This window comes from Salmo salar, chromosome ssa24 (assembly GCF_905237065.1).
Source record: "Salmo salar chromosome ssa24, Ssal_v3.1, whole genome shotgun sequence".
In the NCBI taxonomy this organism is placed as follows: domain Eukaryota; kingdom Metazoa; phylum Chordata; class Actinopteri; order Salmoniformes; family Salmonidae; genus Salmo; species Salmo salar.
In genome coordinates, this window is record NC_059465.1 from 28560967 (window position 1) to 28583522 (window position 22556).

The following is a 22556-nucleotide window of genomic DNA, read 5'->3' on the forward strand; positions in this document are numbered from 1 at the left end:
ACTAGAGGGTGGTGTAGTCTCTTGTATTGACCCTTACGGCAACACTTTACCTCAAGCCTGCTGATATAATGCTTTATAAATTGTTACAAGCATCTATGAGCCTTCAATGTCTTATGGTGAGGCTTATGATATGTCTCTCTATGTATCAACATTTCAACTGACAAAAAATGACTGGTACTTAGTCAGGCTCATTATTAGAAAGCATTACAAGGGAGGTTGTTGTCATGTCTTCTAATGCATTACATCTGCAGGTGTTGCAGATTAACATGTTACCACACTTACTCTACAATAGGCTTTCATTGAGCGATCACAATCAGTGTCCCATGCACCATGGAACTATCAAAATCAAATCCGATTATATTTGTCACGTTCTTCATAAACAACAGGTGTAGACTAACAGTGAAATGCTTACTTATGTGCCCTTCCTAACAATGCAGCGAAAATAAAAAAATTAAAAATATAACACGTAATAATAAAAGTAATAATAAATACACAATGAGTAATGATAACTTGGCTAAATACAAAGGGTACCAGTAATAAGTCGATGTGCAGGGGTACGGGGTAATTGAGGTAGATATGTACATGTAACTATGAATGAAGTGACAAGGCAATAAAATAGATAATAAAAAGTAGCAGGCAGCAGCTTATATGAAGAGTCAAAAATGTTAGTGCAAAAAGGGTCAATGCAGATAGTCTGGGTAGCTATTTGGTTAACTATTTAACTAACTAACTTAACTTCCGATCAGTCTTATAGCTTGGGGGTAGGAGCTGTTCAGGGTCCTGTTGGTCCCAGACTGCATCAGTACCGCTTGCCGTGCAGTAGCAGAGAGAACAATCTATGACATGGGTGGCCGGAGTCTTTTATCAGAGTCAGTGTGCCATGCACCATCAGCTATCCCAAACAGTGTGCCATGCACCATCAGCTATCCCAAACAGTGTGCCGTGCACCATCAGCTATCCCAAACAGTGTGCCATGCACCATCAGCTATCCCAATCAGTGTGCCATGGACCATCAGCTATCCCAATCAGTGTGCCATGCACCCTCAGCTATCCCAATCAGTTTGCCATGCACCATCAGCTATCCCAATCAGTGTGCCATGCACCATCAGCTATCCCAATCAGTGTGCCATGCACCATCAGCTATCCCAATCAGTTTGCCATGCACCATCAGCTATCCCAATCAGTGTGCCATGCACCATCAGCTATCCTAATCAGTGTGCCATGCACCATCAGCTTTCACAATCAGTGTGCCATGCAAAACATGCCATGTACTATCCCTCTCAGACTACCAAATACCATCAGAACATCCCATCCCTTGTTTTGGGTCCACATATCAGGAAATTGACCCAGGGGTCATTCCTGTCAGTTGTGTGCTGTTTACTCATGCATAAAGGTTAATGGAAAAACTGCTCCTTCCTTGATGTGTTTATTATTATTTTTATTCAACCTTTATTTTGTAAGATGGTTGCCACCAAGTTGTCTGGGTTCCAGTCTTTTCCAAATCTTTGGTAAATGACAGAAGTGGCAAGGAGTGGAATGTAATAGCTGAACAGATGTGTTAATCAGGCTAAGTTTCATGCCCACTAGTGTCGACAACATAGAGCCCCACAGTGGAGGTGTCATAATACCCATAAAACCTAGCGGTCAAACAGGGAAATGGTTCCAATCATTTTAACACCATTCATTTTTCCCATAGGGGATTTTAGAAACACTTAAAATAAGGGTTGTGTTTAGTGTAGGCTTACCCTGGCATAACATTTTGATAACCATGTAAATCTCTCTCAGACAAGGAGACTTTTATCAATATATTTGACTTTATTTCATCATATTCGAAAATGCTAATTAGCATCAAAGTAAACATCATGCAAGACTACAAATCGCTGCAAGCTCCTGCTCGTCATCTCTAGCTGACACCTTTGCTAACAGGTATTATGTCAATTTAAAACTTGCATAAGACCGTTCACAGAATTGTCAATTTTTCTGAAATGTAGCCAATAATGAATTACTAAATTTAGCTAACATTAGATAGTAAATTCAGAGATTCTTACCTTTGCCTCGATTCAGCAGTTTCATTCAGATCATCATGTAATTTGCAGTTCTTTATGATTGCCACATAAGCAGCTAATTAGATATACATGGTTATCAAAACATCACGTCAAGGTAAGCCTACACAAAACACAGAACTTATTTTAAATGTTTCTAAAATTCCCATATGGGAAAAATGTATGATGTAAAAACAATTGGAACCATTTCCTTCTTTGACTGCTAGGTTTTATGGGTATTATGACTCATACTGTTGTACTCTATCCCTGTGGGGTGTGGCACCATCTTACAAAATCTCTACTTTACAATAGGCTTTCATTGAGCAATCACAATCAGTGTGGCATGCACCACTAGCAATCACAATCAATGTGCCATGCACCGGGTATCACATTCAGTGTGCCATGCAACGGCAATCACAATCAGTGTACCATGCACCGACTATCACAGTCAGTGTACCATGCACCGACTATCACATTCAGTGTGCCATGCACTGTCTATCACAGTCTGTGTGCCATGCAGCATGCACCACCAGCTATCACAATCAATATGGCATGCACTACCAGCTATCACAATCAGTGTGCCATGCACCGGCAATCACAATCAGTGTACCATGCACCGACTATCACAATCAGTGTGCCATGCACCGACTATCACAGTCAGTGTTCCATGCACCGACTATCACAGTCAGTGTGCCATGCACCACCAGCTATCACAATCAATGTGGCATGCACCACCAGCTATCACAATCAGTGTGACATGCACCGACTATCACAATCAGTGTGACATGCACCGACTATCACAGTCAGTGTGCCATGCACCACCGGCTATCACAGTCAGTGTGCCATGCACCACCAGCTATCACAATCAATGTGGCATGCACCACCAGCTATCACAATCAATGTGGCATGCACCACCAGCTATCACAATCAGTGTGCCATGCACCGACTATCACAGTCAGTGTGCCATGCACCGTCTATCTCAGTCAGTGTACCATGCACCACCAGCTGTCACAATCAGCTCAAGAAGTGATTAAAGCATTATTACACAACGGTGCATGTCATCTTGTGAGTCTGTCTAGTCTTGATGACTACAGACCAGTCACCTTGACCTCCTTGGTCATGAAGTCCTTTGAGAAACTGATTAAGAAAGCTTTTGGACAAGACACAGCACCATCTTGATCCGTTTCAGTTTGTATATAGGGCTAAGCTGGGTGTACAGGATGCTTGACACCCTACTTGATCTTCTATGCAAACATCAAGAGTACCAAAACTCATGCCAAGCTGCTATTTGTTGATTTCTCGTCTGCTTTTAATACCATTCAGCCCCATCTGTTAGTGAACAAACTCACTAATAATTTTGGAGTAGACTCATATAGTGGGATGGATCCTTGACTTTCTAACCAACAGAACACAGAGGGTGAAGGACGGTGAATGGGTGCTTGTCAGGGGAGCTATCATCGTAAACAGGCTCACCCCAGGGGTGTGTCCTCTCGCCATTCCTCTACAATATATCCTGTACACTGATGATTGTCGTAGCCAGAACGAGAACAGACACATCCTGAAGTTTGCGGACCACTCTGTAATAGTCAGTCTCCTTCATGATAATGAAACTGCCCATGGCCCTGTTGTTGATGATTTTGTACATTGGTGTGACAGTGCATTCTTACAACTGAATGTGACAAAAAACAAATATGTGTATTGATTTCAGGTGTCAACCCCCTACCCCTCAGAACACTTTCATCAAGGGCCAGAAGGTAGACACTGTTGACAACTACAAGTATTTTGGCACAAATTATTGATAATAACGTTGATTCTAACACTGACATGTATAAGGGCCAGCAATGCCTTTTTTTGTCTCAGACAACTGGCAAAGTTCCAGGTAGAAAGGACCTTGATGAGTCTTTTATAAGTCGTACATAGAGTCTGCCTTAACATTTTCTTTGATTTGCTGGTACGGCAACCTTGGTGTAAAAGTAAAAAATGCACTAGCTAGAAATAGTGAAAGTGGGCAGTAAGATCACAGGAGTCCAGCAGAGTAGTCTGTCTGATCTGTACAACAGACAAGTGGCGAGGAAGGCAGAATTCATCCTGTCTGACTGTGCCTACCCCCCTACACCATGAGTTCCAGGTCTGGCTCCTGGTTTAGATTCCCCACTGTTAAGACTAACAGGTGCAAGCACTCCTTTACCGCTATGGCCATTGCCCTTTTGAATACAGAGAAGAGGTAGGCAGGCTAGGGATGATGAAGATGTTGAGGATGATGGTGATGTTTTTTGTTTTTGTCAGTACATTGACACATTGTTCACGAGATGATCTAAGAATGCACGGAGCACTTCACTTATTAGGCAACTTTGATTGTTATACTTGTGTACTGCTGCTAATGTCGATCACTAAAGTCTACTGTATATAATTGGCTGTCAGGCCAATGACTTGGACAAGCCCATTGTATTACCTACAACTGTGTCTCATTGTGATCCATGTGGATTCTATATGTTCAATGTTGTTATTTATGCACATATACTGAAAAACCAAGTGTCCCCTGGGACAATATACTTGAACTTGCCAAGTACACATTCAGTACACTAGCAAAAAAAAAGCAGGCATATTTTGTTTTGTTTTTGTCTATATCCATTTTATTATAACTATTATCAAGAACATATTATATAATTTCCTTCAGTAATGAACCTTCTTAGAAAATAATAAAATTACATTAGTCTAGGTGACCAAATTTAGTTCAACAGTCATCGGAATAATTCAAAATGGTCTCACCACAGATGGATGCGTAATTCTCATATGAACAGTTAAAGTACTAATAACTTACATTTAGATATTAGAGGCTAGTGAAAGAAATACAAATGTCCAGCACAAAAATTATCTATAAAGTCAAAATGGATGGAAGTATTAGTACTAACAACCAAAGCCTAACAATTTTTGATTACTCTAGTAACAACACCCAATCAAAATATTTCAGTTAATCAGACCTGGTTTTCAGTAGCACCCATGGGCTAAAGCTAGACAGCATTTACCCAGCTAAAAGTAAGAAAACTATAGTCTATTATAGCATTCAGTAGCACTTAACATCTGCTTCTATAGGCTTAGTCAGTGCCCTACTAATACAATAAAGTATGTGATTGGTAAATGTTTCACCTCGTTCAGCGTTAAGTGTTTCTCAAAGAAAACAAAGGCTCCAAAATATCATATGAGTTAAGACAAAAGCAAAAAGTGTGCAAAAAGAAGAAATCGTTCAGTTGCGTCCTCGGTAAAACTGTCATAAAAACAGTTCCCAATCAATCATGAATGATTTATACTGTTTTTCTATGCTTTCTTACAGCATCAGTGGCATGAGTCTTTATGACGTAGCTTGATTAAGAGCTACCAGGTGTACAGGCAGTTTGTATACAAAAGAAATATCTAGAAATACTATTCCTCTGAATTGGTAAGTAAGCTTTATTATTAACGTTACATGTACATTATACAGCTTTAAATTGGAAATATCCAGCATGTCACTGGTCTGAAAAAAACGTTCTTCATACTACGATGGAGTCGTAGTAGCTTACTGAAAGAATACATGAAAAACAACATAGTAATAACAATAACAAAAACTTTGTACAGCTTAAACAACTTTGGAGATATTTCTAGGATGTTGTACGTACAATATAGTTGCATGCCATTTTCTTCAATATGCTGAACTTTTGGCAACACTGGCACTGCCATCTTAAAAATGTCAGACTTGTCTCGTACAGTTCTCAGTCACGTGATACATGCAAACTTTATATATTTAAAATAGAAACAAATACACAATAACAAAATATCCACGTTGACTACATTGAATCAGACTTGGCTCCTTCGTCAAGATGGACTGGGATGAGTTGCGGTCCAGTCTTCGATCCAGCATGGCTGCTCGACACAAACCTCTCAGATATGCTCAAAAATCCTTACAATGGACCAGGACCGCATTCTTCTAAAAGGCAGAAAATGTGTGACACACAAAATCCACTGCTCTTCTATGCACAAAACACACAATCCCCTTGAGCACATATCTGTCCATTGTCCGTCCGACTCCCCAAACACACACACACACACAGTGCAATTCCAAATTATAAAAGAAAAGAAAATACAAATAAAGAAAAAACAAAAGGGTGGGTATTTGAGAAGTTCACAGTTGCAGCAGGTGTGTGATTGAGGGGTGAAGTCAAGTTGACAAGTTGACGAGCTCGTGGGCCACAAACTGTTTCAAGCGCTCCAGGTACTGTCCGTAGAGCTCCACATCGTTGTGGCCGGCGCCCTCCACCCACAGGGGCTCCACGGGCCTCTGGCAGCGCTCGTACAGCGCCAGGCCGTGGGAAAAGTCGATCACCTCATCCTCTGTCCCGTGAATCACCAGCACTGGAGAAGTCACCTTGGAGATCTTGTCAATACTTTGGGAGGCGAGTTTAGATGGGCAGACGCACCACACACACGAGGGAAAGAACAGAGGAAAGGAACTGTTAGGCAAGTATAATTTCCAAGCAATGATAAACAGATGACAGGAATAGGATTTAAAATAACTCAATGTGGTAATTTCAACAGCAGGCAGTTTACCCTTTTAGACTTGTCAACAGCGCAATTCTCTACGGCTGGCACAATTACCGTATAGCCAACGGTTATGAAAATAAAATAACCATAGAAAAAAAATACAATTCATAGGTACACTCGTAATGGCTGCCTGGTATTGTGATGCAATAATTTCCATGGTAATGTAGAATGTTCATTCAAATTATAATAAAACCTCTTGAGAATCCGACCCCTTTTCTCCCAATTTTCGCCTAAAATGACATACCCAAATCTAACTGCCTGTAGCTCAGGCCCTGGCAAGGATATGCATATTCTTGATACCAATTGAAAGGTAACACTTTGAAGTTTGGGGAAATGTGAAATTAATGTAGGAGAATAACACATATCTGGTAAAATATAATACATCATCTTTGAAATGCAAGAGAAAGGCCATAATGTACTACTCCAGGGTAGGTGCAATTTAGATTTTGGTCACTAGATGGCATAAGTGTGTGTGCAAACTTTTAGACTGATTCAATAAACCATTGCATTTCTGTTCAAAATGTTGTATCAAGACTGCCCAAATGTGCCCAATTGGTTTATTAATACAATTTCAAGTTCATAACTGTGCACTCTCCTCAAACAATAGCACGGTATTCTTTCACTGTAATAGCTACTGAAAATTGGACAATGCAGTTAGATTATCTGATGTGGGTCATGCAATGGAATGTATTTTGTGTAATGTCAATTGAGTTTAATCAACAAATCACAGCACATATTGATGAGTATACTTCCTGCTTTTACTTCCTGCTTTGCTCTATGGGTAGACTCGCAATGGCCACCCATTATGCCGTCATTGACTTGAATAGGGACACCTGTTCTATTCATCCTATTTCTATGGCACAACATGCAGTCGGGAGTGGAGGAGATGAGAAAATGTGTCTTTCTTTTTTAAATACGCACTTTCCCAAAGGTTATTTGAACAGTTATAATGGTGACTATGGTCATTTGGCTGACCAATAAGCGTCATCCAAAATTCCATGACAGTCACAGTCCTACGATTCGCCATAACCTGGCAGCAACCAAGGACCACCAGATGGAGCATTTGAGTTCAGAGTGACTCAAACATGACTGCTTTATGCTCTGTGTGTGTGTGTCACTCACTTGGGGAAGGCGTCAAAGCAGTAGGTTTTCTTGGTGTCTGGGAAGGCCACTCTCATGCCAGAGGTGAGGGGGGAGTGCAGGACAACCGCGGCGCTCTCGTAGCGTGCCGCCAGGTCCACGGAAGGGACCGTACCGATACTCTGACCATACACAATCACAGTCTCTGGCCTAATACCATACCTGGGGGCACAAACACAGAACATTATCATCAGCTACACAGCATCAATTTCCTGATACTCTGAGTAAGGACGATGACAAGGTAGGATGTCGATGATGATGATGATGTAGACCTAGTCAAGAGAAGGATGATGACAGTTTGTCAGTCAGTCGCTATTAACAAGATTCCATCACCCCACTCAGGTCAGAAGTCCAGTAGTCAGGAGGGAGCTTAAGTCTAGGATCAGTCGGTGTGGGAGCATTGACGTGTCAATAAGGGGTGTGGTGGGACAAGCAGAAGATAGATAGAAAAAGAGAGGAGAGCGAGAAAGGCATTCCACAGCCGATTATGGAGAATGTGACCAACACAGCCAGTCAGCTGACTTTCCCGGCTATAAACCGCTGCAGGACTGATCACACAAACATCACCAGTTCTACCTAGTCCAGCCTGTAGAACACTGACACAAGGGTAGGTCATCCAACTGGTTGGAGAGTGACAGCACAGACATATGATGCATGGAGGCTCACAGGAGGTCAAAACCTTCTGATGACAGAGTGGACTAAGTAGGCGCACAGGGCCCATAGGAACTAGACTATATTAAGAACTAGAATCCTCAAATGTGGGTGAGGAATTTTAAATTCAGCCTCTTCTTTGCCGGCAACTGTTCTGAGCAGCAGCATTACCTCAAACAGACTAGCCAGGCTAAAGCAGGCTGGCCAAAACCTAACATATGTCAAAACACACTGTGTGTAATGTTTATAACAGTTCATGTAAAATATATGATATAAAGTACAGCCAGGGACTGTAACACTAGTGGATCAGGTGAATCTAAGTGACTGTGTGTGTGTTGCCAGGCCAACTTAGGGCCAATTTCAGCATGAACTCACTTTACTTCACTGAGCACGCTCCATGGTTATACAAGCTCTCCACTACCCAATCATCAATTTATTCCCTGAGACCAATCCAATCTATAACGCAGAGAGAGAGAGCGAGAGAGAGCAAGAGCAAATGAAAGTGCAGAAATAAGGGAAGAACAGAACCACTGACAATAGATGTCAAGAAGGGAGAAGCAGCTAGGCTATAAGATAATTGGGTCTCGTGTTCTATACTGGGTCATATTTTTAACTGAGGAGGACCCGCTGCTACGTACGTTAATCACTGCTCTCTCTCCTGCCCTCAGTCATGTCAGTCGGAACTGAAAATCGAGTTACACTCACTACAACCCATACCATACCAAATGACATTAAAAACGACTTACTGTGTTGGCTGCCATGGGCACTACTGTGTGTGTGTGTGTGTGTGTGTGTGTGTGTGTGTGTGTGTGTGTGTGTGTGTGTTTGCTGAAGGGACCTTCATTTTGTCTCCAATCAATAATATGATTGATCAGGAAGTTTGTTGTTTTCACTTCCTGGGGCAGAGGCTGCAGTGGGTATCTGTCTGAAACCTCATTGGAAATCTGTTACTAGGCTACCAGTCAATATTAGACTTGGAAGGATTGACTGCTGGAACATGTCCAAGTGAAAAGAAAATGAAACAGCACTATTCTATTTGAGTGGACATCCCTCACAGCAGGTTCCCACTGACAAAACCCAACCCTTTTAGTTCCACAAATAGTGTGCGCTCTCGCTCTCTGTGTGTGTGTGTAAAAATACATGTTAATAGTTGATCAATTAACACAATGCAAAGTGATTGAACAGAAAAATATACATCAAAACAATACTTGGTTTGACCACCCCTTGCCTTCAAAACGGCATCAATTCTTCTAGGTAATTTTGCACACAGTTTGAAGGAACTTGGCAGGTAGGTTGGCCCAAACATCTTGGAGAACTAACCACAGTTCTTCTGTGGATTTAGGCAGCCTCAGGTGCTTCTCTCTCTTCATGTAATCCCAGACAGACTCGATGATGTTGAGATCAGGGCTCTGTAGGGGCCATACCATGACTTCTAGGACCCCTTGTTCTTCTTTACACTGAAGATACAGCGAAAGTCATTAAGAACTATGTTTGGGGTCGTTGTCATGCTGCAGAATAAATGTAGGGCCAATCAGATGCCTCCTTGATGGTATTGTATGATGGATAAGTTCTGTACTTCTCAGCATTGAAGAGACCATTCATTCTGACCAAATCCCCAACTCCATTTGCAGAAATGCAGCCCCAAACTTGTAAGGAACCTCCACCATGCTTTACTGATGCCTGCAGACACTCATTTGTGTACCCCTCTCCAGCCCTTCAGAGAACAAACTTCCTTCTGCTACAGCCAAATATTTCACATTTTGACTCTTCAGTCCAAAGTACCTGCTGCCATTTTTCTACAACCCAGTTCCTGTGTTTTCGTGCATAGTTGAGTCGCTTTCCATGTCAAAGGTATGGCTTTTTTGGCCGCAAGTCTTCCATAAAGGCCGCTTCTTACCAGACCTCTCTGGACAGTAGATGGGTGTACCAGGGTCCCACTGTTTTCTGACAATTCTGAGCTGATGGCACTGCTGGACATCTGATTGCGAAGGGAAGTAAGCATGATATGCCTCTCATCTGCTGCAGTAAGTTTACTTGGCCGACCACTGCATCTACGGTCCTCAACGTTGCCCGTTTCTTTGTGCTTCTTCAAAAGAGCTTGGACAGCACATCTGGAAACCCGTATCTGCCTTGACATTTCTGCCTGGGAGAGACTTTGCTGATGCAGTATAACTACCTTGTGTCTTGTTGCTGTGCCCAGTCTTGTCAGAGTGTATGACTTTTGACAGTAAACGGTCTTCAGCAACCTCACCTGGTTAGCTGAGTTTGGCTGTTCCTCACCCAGTTTTATTCCCCCTGTTCCAGTTCATGATTGCGTTTCAACCTACATATTGAATTGATGATCATTAGCACCTGTTTGGCATAATTGTTTAATCATACACCTGACTATGTGCCAAACAAAATCCCTGACTTTGTGCAAGTGTACCTACAATAATTGATGTTGTTTTGAAGGCAAAGGGTGGTCACAACAAATTTGCATTTAGTTAATTGATAAATATAATCTATTAACATGTCTATTTTTGAAAGCATTCTTACTTTACAGCATTTTTTCACACCTGCCTAAAACTTTTGTACAGTACTGCATGTACCAATAAAGTGTGTCTGCTGATGGTGTGGGACACACCTGCTGACTCATGATTGAGTCACCTGAACACGCAGGTAAGACAGGACCTCCCCCTGCACCAGAACATAGGAACACGAGCGCGTGCAAACACAAACCATTTTCCTCTCTGACATCAATGCAAATGCAACCTAAAATCACAAACACTTATCATTAAAACAGTATCTGCTTTTAAAACTCACCTCAAAGTGATTGGTCAATTTGAAGAACAAGTTCAACAACAGGTTGAAACGGAGTGAAAAAACATGTTGTTTCAAAGCCTAACAACTAAAATGGACAGCGCTTTCTAAGGTGATGACTAATTCAAAACACCATATGCATATTAGAGCTTATGCATTAGCATAGCCTATATATGAGCTAATAAAATACAGATTTCTTTAGACCTGGCTAAAATAAATCATGGATTTATTATGACTGTGTATATTACACTTTTTAAAATGTAGACGTTCCAAAGGCGCGCATCAATGGCTTGTATGCATGCAGGCCTGGAGATGCTAAACGTGTTTATGATAATTAAGTGTAAATTACCATGATACCGGCAGACTTTTGCATGACAATAACCGGCTGACAACATTTCATGACCGCCACAGCCCCATCTCCAGCCCTCATTTAACTTGCAAGAGAAACACACACATAAAACAGAGCGGCAGGATGCTAAAGGGGAGGCATCGAGAGAGAGCTTTTAGATATGATAAATAGATAAATAATTCACGTTCAAAGTCAGTAGGCCCACAGCTTCCTTTCGCACAAGCCAAACATCTCATATAGACTATGACCTGTAGTCAACCACAGGCAAAACACAGTCATGTAGTGAGTCAAGTCTATCATACCTGGGTCAACATTTTTTTTATGGGTTTCCCCACTCTTTTTATACACTGCTCAAAAAAATAAAGGGAACACTTAAACAACACAATGTAACTCCAAGTCAATCACACTTCTGTGAAATCAAACTGTCCACTTAGGAAGCAACACTGATTGACAATACATTTCACATGTTGTTGTGCAAATGGGATAGACAACAGGTGGAAATTATAGGTAATTAGCAAGACACCCCCAATAAAGGAGTGGTTCTGCAGGTGGGGACCACAGACCACTTCTCAGTTCCTATGCTTCCTGGCTGATGTTTTGGTCACTTTTGAATGCTGGCGGTGCTTTCACTCTAGTGGTAGCATGAGACAGAGTCTACAACCCACACAAGTGGCTCAGGTAGTGCAGCTCATCCAGGATGGCACATCAATGCGAGCTGTGGCAAGAAGGTTTGCTGTGTCTGTCAGCGTAGTGTCCAGAGCATGGAGGCGCTACCAGGAGACAGGCCAGTACATCAGGAGATGTGGAGGAGGCCGTAGGAGGGCAACAACCCAGCAGCAGGACCACTACCTCCGACTTTGTGCAAGGAGGAGCAGGAGAAGCACTGCCAGAGCCCTGCAAAATGACCTCCAGCAGGCCACAAATGTGCATGTGTCTGCTCAAACGGTCAGAAACAGACTCCATGAGGGTGGTATGAGGGCCCGGCGTCCACAGGTGGGGGTTGTGCTTACAGCCCAACACCGTGCAGGACGTTTGGCATTTGTCAGAGAACACCAAGATTGGCAAATTTGCCACTGGCGCCCTGTGCTCTTCACAGATGAAAGCAGGTTCACACTGAGCACGTGACAGACGTGACAGAGTCTGGAGACGCCGTGGAGAACGTTCTGCTGCCTGCAACATCCTCCAGCATGACCGGTTTGGTGGTGGGTCAGTCATGGGGTGGCATTTCTTTGGGGGGCCGCACAGCCCTCCATGTGCTCGCCCAAGGTAGCCTGACTGCCATTAGGTACCGAGATGAGATCCTCAGACCCCTTGTGAGACCATATGCTGGTGCGGTTGGCCCTGGGTTCCTCCTAATGCAAGACAATGCTAGACCTCATGTGGCTGGAGTGTGTCAGCAGTTCCTGCAAGAGGAAGGCATTGATGCTATGGACTGGCCCGCCCGTTCCCCAGACCTGAATCCAATTGAGCACATGTCATGTCTCGCTCCATCCACCAACGCCACGTTGCACCACAGACTGTCCAGGAGTTGGCGGATGCTTTAGTCCAGGTCTGGGAGGAGATCCCTCAGGAGACCATCCGCCACCTCATCAGGAGCATGCCCAGGCGTTGTAGGGAGGTCATACAGGCACGCAGAGGTCACACACACTACTGAGCCTCATTTTGACTTGTTTTAAGGACATTACATCAAAGTTGGATCAGCCTGTAGTGTGGTTTTCCACTTTAATTTTGAGTGTGACTCCAAATACAGACCTCCATGGGTTGATAAATTGGATTTCCATTGATTATTTTTGTGTGATTTTGTTGTCAGCACATTCAACTATGTAAAGAAAAAAGTATTTAATAAGATTATTTCTTTCATTCAGATCTAGGATGTGTTGTTTAAGTGTTCCCTTGATTTTTTTGAGCAGTATATATATATTATTTTTTACTTTTTCCCCTTTTTCTCCCCAATTCTGTGATATCCAAATCAGTAGTCACAGTCTTGTCTCATCGCTGCAACTCCCGTAGAGTCGAAGGTCGAAAGCCGTGCATCCTCCGAAACACAACCCAACTAAGCCGCACTGCTTCTTGACACAATGCCCGCTTAACCCAGGAGCCAGCCACACCAATGTGTCAGAGGAAGCACCGTACACCTGGCGACTGTGTCAGCGTACATGCGTCCGGCCCACAGCAGTCACTACAGCGCAATGGGACAAGGACATCCCTGCCGGCCAAACCCTCCCCTAACTCGGACGAAGCTGGGAAAATTGTGCGCCGCCCCATGGAGAGACATGTCTCTGGAATTCAAGTCAAACACGGGGCAGTGAAACACAGGACCAAGATGAACCATTTGACTGTTAAATAAAGGAGGCCAGGGCTCTCTGTAGAATGGAGAATAGGATCATATGCTGCGTTGATAATTGTGTCTGGCAGTGGCATGGCTAAGAGGCAGCAAGGTGGAGGTAGAAGTTTCCCATTGCGCTGATCTGAGGTCTGTGTCTTTTTGCCCTCTTTATGGTTACAAATAAGACTTCTGGGAAGGGTGGGATGATCTTGGATCTGCCATTAGGGTCAGCTTCTATCTTGAGGGTGTCAGTCAGTTTGGCAATTATGGGACAGAAATTACATGAATCTTTGGATTACCAGTGGATGGGTGACAAAGTGGGGCAGAACCTGGCATAGATTTGGGGTGGAATACTATGTGATGTTGGAGACACCAAGCCCTGGCCAGTTGAAAACGTGCAGGGTTGGAAGCACCCAAATCGGGCACAGAGCTGGGCTATACTAAGCCTTGGGCCAAATTAAAAGTAGCACAGCCTCTTCTTACCTGATCATGTAAATTAGGCTATTGTCAATCAACATGGACTACAAACCCCACCACCTATGTTGTGCGGTCTCACGGTTCTCCCCTCTGGTTCTGACCAATGGGAGCCGACGCTGGTAGATGGGATGGCAGTACTATAACTGTTGATGTTGCTTCATTCTTCATCCTTAGAGATTTGTTACGGAATTTGCAATGCAAAGAGTCTGTCCCACAGACGTCCAAACTATTGTAGCCTTCATGCATGGAAACAGGCAGTGACTCTACCCCTCACTGATGTGCAGTTTAACACTCTGCCAGAGACAAAGCTCTGCTGATCAGTGTCACATTACTGTCTGAAGCCATAAGCCAGATTGTGATGTTGAGTTCAGTGTTGTCCTCCTGAATATTTTATCCGTATCTATGTAGCTACACTGCAGAATTAAATGTGAGCAGAAGATTTTCACACAAAACACCCCTAATAGCTAATGGTAGTGCAGCCATGCAAATCCAGACCACCCACCCAAAGCCAGAGTTAATAACAATCCTTCATTTGTTTTTCAGTCTAAAGCAGTTCCGCCACTGGGTTAAAAGCTGAGGGATGGTGCTTGTAGAAATGTAACTATTCTCAAAAAGGGTAGCCTACATAAAATGAATCTATGGATGCAAGAACTGAGAGTCCATGATCATTTCAATATCTAGGGCTAGTTCCTGTATGTGTCATTTAGGCCGACTGAATTAGCCACATCACATTATGGAACCACTATGCAATCATATTCCCATTCCAATAGTAAGTTGTTGGGGTCTATGTTTTTTCTAGTATTATATTGTTGTTGATTATTGCATTGTTGGGTTTGAAAGAAAGGCATTTACTTGTGCATGTGACATTAACTTGAAACCTTCCTCAGTTAGTTAATAGGTATCTAGCCTATATGTTGGGCCACGAGAAACCCCCCATATTTTCTATTTATTTTTAAATAGATGACACAGACACACAAAGCTAGAGCACGACCAATATGCGTTTTTTTGGTCCGATGCAGATTCCGATTTTGGGGGGACAAAACTTACCGATAGTTATATCTGCCAATATACTGTTTTACAGCAGGGAAATTAAAGTCACATTTTTTTCACACTGAGTTCTCATACACTGTCATCCAAAAAACAATTGTCCAAGAAATATGCTTCAAATGTTGATTTCTTACATTGTGACAATGACACATCATGAGAATGGTGTCCAGAGAAGTTTGAGATGACCTCTTTCACCCTATGTGTTGAAAATCAGTCAATGGAATTGTCGCCCGATATCCATTCATTGGTAACTGAGACAGTAGCTGCTTCAAACAGAAATCAGTGTGCAGCATATGCATCAGATTTCCAAAGCAGGGGAGAGGGGGGGGTCATAGAGGACAACGGGAGGAAGAGAGGAGGAGAGAAATCAGGTCAGTGTGTCCAAGAAACAAAAACTATTGGCTACCATAGCAATAAAATTATTGTGTAATTTACAATCAAATGAACTCATCTGAAGATTTAATGTTTTTGCTCCTACTCTTCGATCTCTCTCTAACCCCACCCCCACCTCTCTCTAACCCCACCCCCACCTCTCTCCAACCCCACACCTCTCTCCAACCCCAGCCCCACCTCACCCCAGCCCCACCTCACCTCTCTCCAACCCCACCCCACCTCTCTCCAACCCAACCCCTCCCCCACCTCTCTCTAACCCCACCCCCACCTCTCTCCAACCCCAGCCCCACCTCACCTCTCTCCAACCCCACCCCACCTCTCTCCAACCCCACCCCACCTCTCTCCAACCCAACCCCTCCCCAACCTCTCTCCAACCCAACCTCTCTCCAATCCAACCTCTCTCCAACCCAACCTCTCTCCAACCCAACCTCTCTCCAACCCAACCTCTCTCCAACCCAACCCACTCTCTCCAACCCAACCCCACCCACCTCTCTCCAACCCCGCCCCACCTCTCTCCAACCCCACCTCTCCCCAACCCCTCCCCAACCCCACCTCTCTCCAACCCAACCTCTCTCCAACCCAACCCCTCTCCAACCCAACCCCAACCCCCCTCTCCAACCCAACCCCACCCCTCTCCAACCCAACCCCGCCCCACCTCTCTCCAACCCCGCCCCACCTCTCTCAACCCCGCCCCACCTCTCTCCAACCCCGCCCCACCTCTCTCCAACCCCGCCCACCTCTCTCCAACCCCGCCCCACCTCTCTCCAACCCCACCTCTCCAACCCAACCCCCAACCCCACCTCTCTCCAACCCAACCCCACCCCACCTCTCTCCAACCCAACCCCACCCCACCTCTCTCCAACCCAACCCCACCTCTCTCCAACCCAACCCCACCTCTCTCCAACCCAACCCCACCTCTCTCTTACCCCACCTCTCTCTAACCCCACCCACATCCCACGACATGCATCCTCCTCTATCGGAGGATAATTCGATCAAGCCTGATTCTGTTGTGCTTTGACGAAATTCCATTTTAAAGCTGATTTTCTGAAACGGTCACTGGTGACAGTGTGTGTGCGCGCATGTTTCCACAGGACTGTGGTTGTTTCTTGTGTGTGTGTGTGTGTGTGTGTGTGTGTGTGTGTGTGTGTGTGTGCAAAAGGAACAAGTAGGCTAAGACGAGGAAAATGGCACACAACACACACACAGGTAATATGTGTAGGAGGGAGATCAGCAACAGAAGAGAATGGCTACAGTCAAACGGATGTGAGATTTGCAGGAGAATCACACAGATGGTAGCAGGCACACATGTTTCTCAGCCCCAGCTACAGTATGTCTGTCTGTATGTAGGCTAGTCCCTGTACGGTAATGGTTTCCTGTTTAACTTTACTCTCAGACCTGTCCCATGGGGGCGAGGGGGCCTACTATATGGAGAAACACTTATTCTTGTCAATGTCATCACAGTGGGCAATTTGGGTCCGAGTGACCTCTGTGTTAGTTACCCTCTTCCCGTTTGTGTATTTGGATGTTTCTTCCTTTCTCTGACTCATTTGTTTGTCCCTTTGATTTGTTGTCATGATGCAGGAAATAAGTCTGCACTTTTATTCCCCCCAAAACTGTGCATAAACAATATGTAGCCGAAACATCTCACATACGCTCGGACACACACATAAAAGACTCAGCTGAGAATGAAGGACAGGACAGAGGGGAAGGGGATGTGTAGAATCCATAGAGGGAAGCTCTCTCTGTCTGTGTCTGTGTGTGTGTGTGTGTGTGTGTGTGTGTGTGTGTGTGTGTGTGTGTGTGTGTGTGTGTGTGTGTGTGTGTGTGTGTGTGTCAGTGCGGGACCCCACCTGGGACATAGAGCAGAGCTGCCAGTAAAAGCTAGCAAGAGAAAATAAAACGGGAGAGGGGGAAGTCATAGAGGACAAAGGGAGGAGAGAAGCGAGATAGGAGGGAGAGAGAGGAGAGTGTTGGAGACTAGAGGTTACGTGGGGATCGATTCATTGATAGATGGATGGCCAGAGGGATTGGGAGAGGAACTGATGAACAGAAAACCATTGCCTTGGGGCGGCCGGGTAGAAGGTTGAGGAGAAAGCCCCTATCCTACACATTTTCAAACACATAATTTAATGTAAAGAAAAATAAATGCTTTCTCCACTTCGCTTTCCAACCAAGGATGTTTAAGCCATGGTGCGAGCTTTAGGTGGAACGATAGTCAGCAACTCTTGGTAGGACACATCAACGTCACAACCAGCCACTTCTTTGCCATCTCACTCCTCCACCATCACCTATCACATCTGCCCTCCTCCCTCGTCCCCTTACTCACCGTGTCCTGAGTGCATGCCAGGCGGCGTCCACATCAGCGTACAGGTTCTTCTCAGAGGGTTTCCCCGAGCTGGCCCCGTAGCCAGAGTAGTCGTAGGAGAAGACGTTGCAGTTGATGCGCGAGCCCAGGCCGATGTAGAAGCTGCTCATCTGGCCCAGGTCCACCGCGTTGCCGTGTGAGAAGAGGAGTGTGAAGCGGGCGTTGGGTGAGCAGCGCACAAACATGCACGCGATGCGGTTCCCGCGTGAAGTGCGCGTCATGAAGCACTCGATGGCGTCCTTCTCACGCGCTGAGTATTGCCAGTCTGCGCGCTCAGACAGGTGCAGGGTCCAGCGGCTACCGCTCTCATCACACATGAGGGTGTAGGTGGGCTCCGGGGGCAGGAAGGCCAGCTTGGAGGTGATCTTGCTGGGGCATGGAGGGCAGCAGAACAGGCAGCACAGCTCACTCAGGGACAGGTGGTTCATCCTCAAACACTGCTGGGGGAAGGGGGAATGAGAGGAGACATTACCATTCACTATTACTAATAGGGCATTATTGACATGGCACATTCAATAGCCTACATTAGCTTGATCTCACCAAGACTGAGGATAAATGAAAGAGGGTTTAAGGTATGTGTGTGCGGTCTGTACGTGTGGTTAGGTTAATTGTCTCATTTCCAGCTCGGTGCACAAGCACACCCCAGTTATTGACAGCCATTTTGAAAAATATGCTCAGACACACACACAGACATACAGCTGCGGCTCACGGCAGTCTTGACCACTGATGCATGCCTCCCACAAACAGACCAACAGACTGAGCCACATACGTTAAAGCCTATAACCAGACTTCACCTCAGCTTAAACAGAAACCCCTTATCAAATATAGAGTCTTATCTAAACACGTTGAGGCTAAAAATGTATTTGTGCTTCGCGACTCGAGCTCGAGAAAAAGCTATAAAATAGCATTACTGTGTTTAGGTTACTAGGCTGGTGTGCAGCGATTCTCAAAGTTCTCTACCCACCCTGTTAGACATATGGGCAAGTGGGAAATGCACATGAACTCCTCTTAGGCCTGCCCTTAACACAGAGCTGGTTTTACATACACTATCGATTCCCTTCTGCATGCATGGCCTCCCTTGGCCCCGAGATCATTCGACAGCTATAGCACTGATGAGCATTTATTCTGTCTGCCTCAAAGTGTCAATCCTAACTTCGGTCCATTGCTATATAATGCTTCATTCTATAGCTTGAAGACTCCTGATACCTCCAGGAGTGATAAGTATAATTTTTTGTCTTCATCTGTTGTAGTCTAGTACTGTCTTTTTGCTAGCTAGGGCCATCTACTTGAAGTGTTGCCTGTCTTCCCAGTAGCCTACTTGGTGTGTGAACTAATGACTGCACAGAACTTTCTGTTGATCGTTGACACATCAAATAGGATTAAGGGGCAGGGCAATTTGTGACTGTTGTGGTTTAGGTAGTCAGTGACAGCGGCTGTCTCATCGTCAAAACTAAGACGGTTCTGCTGAGTTATTGGAGGAAGGAAAGAGAGGAAGGCTCCACACCACTCTCTTGAGTATTTCACCTAGTTACTTTCAGATCTCATTTTGCTCTTTTGTAGCTTTGGCAACTATGTGTGTGTTTTCGATCCCAGTTTGCTCCTCTCCCTGTAGGCTTTACAGATGCTCCCCACCCCTTGGCTGCAACCCTTCTAATTTAGTGTACCCTGCGCACAAAACCCATGTGGAATTCCTGGTCTCCGGCAGCGTTTGGATCTGCCAATCTGTGGTCAAGAACGCAGAGTTCATCTTAGCCTATGCTGCCCTTCAGTCCCTAGACTTTTTGGTCCTGGTGGAGACATGGATCACCCTAGAGAATACTGCTACTCCAGCTGCTCTCGCTTCATCTGGCTAGTTCTCTCTCATAGTCCGAGCGCATCTGGTCATTGCGGTGGTGGCACAGGGCTGCTCATTTCTCCTAAGCTGAGATTTTCTATTTTCTCCACTCAAGCTTAACATTGTTGTCATCTATCGCCGACCAAGTGCCCTTAGAGAATTCCTTAATGAGCTTCAGCTCATTTCCTGACAATGGCTCACCGCTCTTCGTACTGGGCGACTTCAACCTCCTGATGTCTGTCTTTGACTCATTTCTTTTCATCTTTTTATTTCCCCTCCATGCCTCTTTTGACCTCACCCTTTCCCAGTCCCCTTCCCACTCAAAGCAGGCAATACGCTTGATGTCATCTCTACTAGATTCTGTTCGGCTACTAACGTCACGGCAACCCCTCTTCAGGTCTCAGGTCACTAAATTGTTTCCTTTTCTGTCTCCTTCTCCAGCCCTAGCCACTCAGATTGTCATGCGCCATCGCAATCTTCGCTCCCACTCTCCCACTACCCTGTTCTATCCTATCATCTCTCTTCTTCTAAATCCTTCTCCCTCCTGTTCCCTGATTCCACCTTTTCGACCTTACTATCCTCATCCTATGACTTGCACTGTCCCCACCACTCCTGCTCCGTGGCTGAGTGACTCATTGCAAGCTTATAGAACAGGGCTGCAGGGAGCTGAGCGAAAATGGAGGAAAACTAACCTCATGGCGGACCTATCATCCTTTCACTCCCTCCTCTCTACCTTCTCTTCCTCTCTATTCGCTGCTAAAGCCACTTTCTATTACTCTAAATGCCAAGCTTTTGCCTCGAACCCTAGGAAGCTATTTTCCACCTTCTCCTCCCTTCTTAATCCTCCATCCCCTCCCTACTCCCTCTGCAGACAACTTTGTCAACTACTTTGAAAAGGAGGTTGGCGAAAGCCACTCCTCATTCACTCAGCCTATTGAGTCCACTGGTCCTGCTCACACAGAACTACCTTACGCCTTGACCTCTTTCAACCCTCTCTTTCTCCAGATGAAATCCTGTGACTAGTGAGGTCCGGCCGCCCGACAACCTGCCAGCTCGACCTCATCGACGTTCTCCCATTCCTCATCGCTGACCAATGGCTGTATCACCTCTTACTTCAAAATAGCCAGAGGCACTCCTCAAGAAACCAACACTCAACCCCTCTGATGTCCAAAACTACAGACCGGTATCACATCTTTATTTTATTTCCAAAACACTTAAGCATGCCGTCTCTGACAAACTCTCTCGCTATCTCGCTCAGGACGGTCTTCTTGACCCTAACCAGTCAGGCTTCAAGACTGTTGACTCAACCGAAACTGCTCTTCTCTGTGTCAAGGAGGTTCTCCACACTGCCAAAACTGACTTTCTCTCCTAGGGGAAAGAGTATTTAAAATAATCCCACAGCACCTCCCCTAGCACTCACTTGTCTTGTCATTCTTGCAAGCAATCTGGCCATCCAGAATAACAACAGGCTAAGTTCTACCCCATGGAAGCGCACACATCTTTTTCATGACTTGTCAGCCAACACATCTATAAAAACAATTCAGATTCTAGGGGACCCCATAACGTTACACATCAGCTAGGGTTTGTTTAAGAGACTATCCAACAAGGCCTGGCTATAGACATCCTGATAAATTTAGCTACAACGTTAGTTTACGGTGGTACTGGAGATTTAGCAACGCCTGTCAAGTAGTCTGATTAATCAGGCTGTAATACACAATTAATTGGTATATACCGTTTGATTAATCTTTCTAGTCGGAGGTGCTTGCCAGAAATTATTCGTAGCGATTATATATTAACGTTAAAGAAAATAAATGGTAGGGCCACCTTTGCCAGCCTATGATGACTGAAAAGTAAACAGTGGTCGGCAAAGGTACAGCAACACGTCGTTGTGTTACGGATGTAATCGTTGCTCTGAGTAAAGTAACGGGTCGCCAAACGACCGATGGGAACTCCTTCCCCCTTCTTCACGCGACGTGATTGAGATGCATAATATCGAAGATGTTTACGCCACACCCTTAAACGAAAGAGAAGTACTTCCTAAAGGCCAATAATTGACGTTATTAATGAGCTAATAGTCAATAGAAAATCTTTGATAGTAGCTAGCTAGGCTACCCGAAGAGGATCACACACATACCTGGTAATGTTGCGGATTGTAGTTAGTATTTCGATGATTCTGGCGAGTAACTTAGCTAGTTAACTGCCGTAGACAGATAACGCGTACAAGTAGCTAACGTTAACCAGGCAGTTTGACTCGAAAATGCCTTCGCTTATCTTCCCTTCGTCCACTCTGGTTAGCAGGGTAGCTATGAATCTTCTTGACGTTTACACACGACTACTGTCTACCCAAACCAAGCTCCAACTATTTGACACTCAGTCTTGTCCATGTGGTCCGGATATTAACTTAAATGCCTCCACAAGACGTATGTAAAATAAATATGTTATATAATGTTGACTTCAGTCACAGGTTCAATACTTGTAGCTAAACCACTGTTGCTTGCTGACTGTCTTCTCTACGGAAAACCTAACAAAAAAAACATCGAAACCGTAGTGACGCCGGT

The 22556-nt window shown here is 44.7% G+C and overlaps 1 protein-coding gene across 2 annotated transcripts; it reads right to left on the reverse strand.

Moving 5' to 3' along the window:
- Positions 1–5471: 5471 nt before the first annotated feature.
- On the reverse strand, positions 5472–22546 carry f108b (Abhydrolase domain-containing protein FAM108B1). 2 transcript variants are annotated; one of them, NM_001173759.1, is given in 4 exon segments: positions 5472–6460; positions 7740–7919; positions 18126–18601; positions 22133–22546. In NM_001173759.1, coding segments are annotated over 3 exon segments (873 nt in total). In that variant the 5' UTR covers positions 18593–18601; positions 22133–22546; the 3' UTR covers positions 5472–6234.
- Positions 22547–22556: the final 10 nt, after the last annotated feature.

Excerpts from the sequence above, each read along its gene's own strand:
- f108b (XM_014172045.2), bottom strand. The coding sequence starts at position 18,592 with ATGAACCACCTGTCCCTGAGTGAGCTGTGCTGCCTGTTCTGCTGCCCT. Across the intron at positions 7,920-18,125 it reads TGGCATGCACTCAGGACACG|GTATGGTATTAGGCCAGAGA; the intron begins GTGAGTAAGGGG and ends TTGTGCCCCCAG. Across the intron at positions 6,461-7,739 it reads TGCTTTGACGCCTTCCCCAA|TATTGACAAGATCTCCAAGG; the intron begins GTGAGTGACACA and ends CGCCTCCCAAAG.